The sequence below is a fragment of the Rhamphochromis longiceps genome, linkage group LG11 (assembly GCF_057381845.1).
Source record: "Rhamphochromis longiceps isolate RC_006_pf linkage group LG11, R_longiceps_female_GT1.1, whole genome shotgun sequence".
Taxonomy (NCBI): Eukaryota; Metazoa; Chordata; class Actinopteri; order Cichliformes; family Cichlidae; genus Rhamphochromis; species Rhamphochromis longiceps.
The window spans coordinates 27,202,198-27,208,328 of NC_140567.1; the positions used below are offsets into that span (position 1 = coordinate 27,202,198).

The following is a 6,131-nucleotide window of genomic DNA, read 5'->3' on the forward strand; positions in this document are numbered from 1 at the left end:
AAATATAACGGAAAGTACTAAAGACACTTACCTTGAAATACCCAGAGGAGCAAGGTGCACAAGAGCAGCGTGCGTCCGTATGTTATCCCGTCCATGGCCGCGTTTCCAACTTTTTCGGGAAAATGTATTTACGGTGTCTTTTAAGGGTGAACAGAGTGGAAATGTTGCACAGCAGCAAGTCGTTTCTTCTTTAAACGCTCCAAAGCTTTCTGAACCTCTCTCACTCTCTGTCGCTCGCTCACTCTGGAAAATGAGTCCAGCGCACTCTTCGTGTCTCTCTCTCTCACACACACACACGGAAATTTGATGCTGGTGGCAGTCTACTTGGCTGATATATTTGCACAAAAGGTGACCCCCTCTCCGCTCAAAACAACCCCCTCCTTCCTCTCTCTCTCTCTCTCTCTCTCTCTCTCCCTCTCTCTCTCTTTCTCTCTCCCTTGAAATGAAAAGACTTGCCTGACTAATCGTGGGCCTATATGTCCATGGGGGCCCGCAGGATCTCTTAAAGGGAAGTTAAAAGTGATTTTATCATGAGCCTCACTGACTCTCAGCTCAAAAAGAGTACCCCTTACGTAAAAATCTAACTAAGCTTATAAGGAACACGCTATGAAATGCATAAGGTTGAATCACAGTCATAATTAATAGTTTGGTTTGTCTAGGAACCTTTGAATTCAATCTAGACATGGGCCAAAGCTCAAAGTATGTGTTTGACCAGGACATTGAGAAGGTAATGACTTAGCTAAATAAATAAATAAATGGCCTTAATAAAATAGGCTTTAGAACAACCCATGCCCATCCATAATATTCTTCTTAAATTTCCTGCCCTGCTTAGACCCTTAACGTGGAACATCCCCAACTTGCATATATTGCAAATAATGTTTTTCATTTTCAAAGCAACTGGAGGCCATTTCTTGGAGCAAGATAAGCTGTCTGTCATTGACAGACATACCATTCATTCTTAGACATGAAATCTCTTCAGAATCTCTTTGGGTTTTTAAAGGGTGTGCCACAGCCTATTTTGGTATTTACTGCTCACATAAACAATTATCATGAGGATCTAAGTGGCTTATCCACAGTATAGTCATACAAGTCTTTGTGCTGGGAGTGGATCTTGCCTGACCGATGAAACCGATTGATGTCAAATCCCATAAGCTTGGAACTGAAAAACAAAAACCACCATGGGTTTACGATCTGAAGACAACATAAACATCTACCCAGCTGCAGTTTCTTTCTAGCGGGGAACTTGATGACCATGAGCAGCTCTAAACAATCGACACTCCCTGCAGGTAATAATAGCCCCCTTGTGGAGCAGTTGCACTCAAAGACACGCATTCCAAACATAGTTGGCTCAAAAGTGCTCGTTAATATTTTTTCAGTCCTGTTCAAAGAGGAAAGGCGATAGGATCCTTGCAAACTTGCTCTACTTTAACATAGACTTATTTATAGATCTACACTAGCCATGGATGTGATTTGTTGATGGGGTTGGCTGGATCCCAAACAGCTCTCTCTACACTTGACAGGGTTCCTGGGAAGTAGCTAAGACTAAGGCAGCTTGTGCACACTTAGACACTTTGATTCTTCTAAACTCTCTTTTCTTCACTGTGTTTCTGGCTATGAAGGAGGGAGGGAAGAAATTCTTCCCATCAGCTATCTAACATCAATACAGCCACTCGTCCCTGATATCGACCCAGCCATAATCATCTCTCCATGCTGTAGAGATTTACTAACAAAACGTCTGTCATATGGTGGAAGAAGTAATCAGTCTTGCACCAACTTAAATACGACTTATCATCCTGCATAGCTGTGGATTACGTTGACTTATCCAAGAATAGGGCATTTTTACAAAAGGCTTTTAGTCATAGATACAGTAGCTGTATTGACTCATTACCTAATGGAGCTGCAGCTGAAGGGAGAAGTGATTTGGATGAAAGAGGACAAAGTATGAGACTGAAGTGGATTATACAAGTCCGTGCAATTGAGGAATGAAGGAAACAAAGTAATAAGCAGGTGGCAACGAGAGAGATAAGTACTGTAGAGGTGAGGAATATGCAGGAAGAAAATAGTGGAAGTGGATGTACCCAGTCCATTAATACATAAAGTGATTAGTGTGGTTACTATTTGCTGAAGCCAGCAGAATGGTCGATTTGTTCCAGGTGACACAAAAGTGAAACATATTAAAAATGAAACCAGTTTTTGTTAAAACCGCGTAAGATGAGTGGTTCAATGAAATGAATGTACTTGTGCTTGTTTAAACAATTACTATTTCATCCACTGTAAGCCAACTAATTACAGAATTGTATATTCAAATGTTACTCAAGAATTACAGCTGTCATAATTAGTATAAATATAAACATGTGTTCAAAAGCCAAGCCCCGTGAAAATATAAATGATCGTGCTGGTGCTGGTCTCAGCATAGCATTGAAATGACCCAATATAACACCAACAGCCCACACTTTTTGAGAAGGCCATTGCTTCATTTGCAGCCTTTAATCAAGACGATTTCTGCTTGCCTCTAAATATTGCCATTATGCTGATTTGTTTCTTAATAGCTGACTTAAAAAAATTAAATGCACTCCATTAACCCATTTATTGCAGCTCCCTGGGACCTATTTCATAACTAGCGCAGAGCAAGAAAGGTAACCCATATGCCTGCTGTCTTCCAGCTTCATACAAGATCCTTGGTATGTTTCCAATCTAGGTGGGATTAAACATCCACAGAATCCCTCCAAAAGGACATCCATTAATAAATTAATAATGCCACAATGCAACTCGGTCCATCTAAAGAGTCTTACTCCAAGCACTGGATGTCCAGGCACCTTGCTCTGCAAAGGAAACGTATGCTAGCTGCATGAGTCAGCTAACTGTTTTGGTCACTATCCAAAGTTCATACACTTAGACTAGGACTGGAATGCAGTTTGGCCAATAATTTAAAAGCACTGTTTTCAGACTCAAGTGTCTCTTTAACATCACATCCTGGGTAGATTTTATCTCTCCTGATTCCATCACTAACAAATATCAGAGAGTGCTGAATAGGACACTTCCTAATCCTAGTCTGCACTGAGATTCATTTCATAAACAAAAGAACAGGTGCCCAGGTACAAGTTTTCAGTGACGACAGACAGTAGATGGGGATGCTGGATGGTGCTCTTTGGTTATACAACCAGTTTTCTTGTATCAACAGCCTTGTCGCACATCTCGTACTCCCACCCCCAGCTCGTGACAAGAAACAGACACATCAGCCATCTTCGAGTTCAGGGAACAAAGACTGGTTGAAGTAGCCTCCGGTGTCTTTGCAAGAAAACAAAGACGGTCGACCAAGATGACTGGAAAAGTGGAAAGTATGTTTACTGACCCATTGTTCACCATATTCAGATCATATGATAACATTTGCCAAGCGCAAAACGTTCATTCTCTTAACTGCACCAGTAAAGTGGCCAGTTTTTAATTTTGATTTTCCTTTTGTATTTTTTTCATTAGCATGCAAAAGGATTTTTAAACAAGTATCTTTAAAACAACTTGCAAAATTTGTATTATTGTCACAACTTGTAGGAATTCTGCAAGCACCAACACTTGTCAGCATTTTTAGACACTCATTGAACTTCCGTATAAGACACTGACACACCTTCAAAAACTAAATCCGACAGACTACTTTATAGTCCCTTGTTTTATGTGATTTCCCACCCTTACCCCATGTCAAAAATTAAGCTACCTGACAGAGAGAATATTTGACACATCAGCCTAAAGCAAAGGGATAAAGAGGAACTGAGACACAGAGACACTACAAAGGAAACAGAGATGTGTAATGAAAGAATAATGAAGGGAACAGATTAGAAGTGGAAGAGGAGGGAAGAACTGTAATTCCAAAGTCAAGGGATGGGTAACATATAGCCCTGGGGAATTATAGCAAAGTATAGGCAGAGAAAAAAAGAGGGGAAAAAATAAAAAGTGAAGGTAGCTGTAATCTTGCATTAATTCTCATGCCTCCACAATGCAGGAAAGAAAGAATGATGTGCTGTAGCGCCATCTTTCACATCCCACCATGATTCTTTGATCTATCCTTTTGTCTCACTCTTGGCCTCTCTTTCCATATGTGCCTTCCATCTCTGTCCACTCCAGTGTCTCTATGTGTCTCTATTACCCCCTTTCAACCGTTCTTCTTTTGGCCTCTTTCTTCTTGGCTGAGCAATAGATGATCACATAGCTATTTTCCAAGCAATCATACATAGTGGCGTGTGAGTCACAGTGCAGGATTTGCACAGTGATGAAGCATTTCTGAGTGAAATGGAAACTCGGGATGCTGCAGTCTCATATCACTCACATTTCTTCCAAGTGGCTCTGTTGATCAATAGAGCACCATCACCATGATTCACCTGGCATCATTTCTGTTTTCTGTTCCAGTCATTTACCTAAATGAGCCCAACAAAAGTACTTTGTTACAAAACATCTCCGGGTGGTGTGAATACAGTGTTGGTTAAAACCAGACAAAGTGAAATCCAGCACTTTGTTAATTTTCCCTAATGGGTGTCATTGGGACAACCCCTTTCAGTATATGTTTCTGGCTTTCACAGTGGATTCTGCCTGACTCGGAGCCAGGCACCATACTTTATACTAAACACTCTGACAGTAACTCTGTGGGAGGGAAATCTGTTATGCTCACTTTAAACAGGGCCAAGTTCCAGGAAATGATGCCGAAGAATATAGTGGTCACATACCCGCCTCTGTGCCTACTGAGCAGGAAACTGCATCATAAAGTTCATCTCTGTGGTCAACTGCTGGCAGCGTCTTTGACAATAAATTGGTCACACAAGAACAAGGAGCAAGGGACAAGGAACAAATGTCCTTTATGATAGCATTCTACAGTACCGTTTTAATGCACAAGGTTGGAATTATACCGCCTACTGCAGCAGCAGAGAGTGATGACGTAATGTACAGTCAAATGTTGGAGCCACTCCATATACAGTCCATCAATTTTCTTCCACTTTTCCCAAGTTGGGCCTGGCGGTATCAGGCTAAAAACTGTAATCCAAGCAGCTTTCTGCCCAGCAATGTTTTCCAGTCCTCCCCCTTTCCTTGTCATGGCATGGATTAAACAAGGTGCAGGAAAAATCTCTCAGAGATTTTGGTACATATAGCATCACAGTTATTGCAGCTTTGTCAGCCGCACAATCATGAGCCAAATCTCCAGTTCTACCACATCCCAAATGTGCTCTATTAGAGGTTGTGGAGGCTATTTTCACTGTAATGTTTAAGAAATCAGTTTGAGATGATCTGAGCTTTGTCACGTCAGAAGATGTCTACACTGTGGTTATAAATGGATGAGCAACAATAGTCAAGTATTCTGTGGTGTTTGAATACTGCTCAGTTGCTACTTAGGGGGCTAAAGTATCCCAATAAAAATATCCCCCACTCCATTACACCAACACCACCAACAACAACCTGAGCCATTGATACAAAGCAGGATGCATGCTGTCATATTGTTTACACCAAATTGTCAAAACAACAACTAAAAAAAACTATAATTAAGACACAAACATCTGTTTTTCAGCTTTCACAGTTATTTTCAACAGAACAATGATAAACATAATGCAATGTATTTAATTCTATACATAATATCATATGAAATTAAACCAATACCATTTGATCTCCCTGTTATAGCACACTAATTAATGCACTGTATTTCTGCTCATCACAAAAAGGTTATAAAGCAATAAATAGAAGCTCATGGTTTTGAAAAGAAATTAAATCTGGGTGCAGAAAGGATGAACAACAGAATGAACCGAAAGGGTTTTACAAGCAAGACCATATAAATGTGGCTCTGCAAAATAATATATTTTTAGGCTTTTCATGCAGCTTAATCTTTTATACGCTTGAACGCCGTCTTTTTCTGCAATGCATGTAAATGTAGCTTTCAGAGGGAAATTAATTAGGAATCAGCTCTTGTGCCTTCAAAGTCTCTGCATTGCACTTTAAGTTGCTTACAAATACACACTCATAATCCTCCATGCCTGCTGGGCAGCGTGGACTTTATCATGCCTACACCAACTCTACGTTGGCGTTGTCTCTGCATTCAAACCCTGAAGCTTTGAACATGAATACATAAACCATTTTGAAGAATATTAATCATCCACTCA

General features: G+C 40.4%; 1 protein-coding gene across 3 annotated transcripts in view; it reads right to left on the reverse strand.

The window, feature by feature from the left end:
- Positions 1 to 360, reverse strand: part of bcam (basal cell adhesion molecule (Lutheran blood group)) — a 47,676-nt gene extending 47,316 nt beyond the window's left edge. Inside the window, exon 1 of one of the 3 annotated variants that reach the window (XM_085423420.1) lies at positions 32 to 360. In XM_085423420.1, coding sequence (XP_085279546.1) covers positions 32 to 95 — 64 coding nt within the window. In that variant the 5' untranslated portion in view covers positions 96 to 360. The remainder of the gene's footprint in view (positions 1 to 31) is intronic. The other 2 variants (XM_085423422.1, XM_085423421.1) reach the window with 2 other exon arrangements.
- Positions 361 to 6,131: the final 5,771 nt, after the last annotated feature.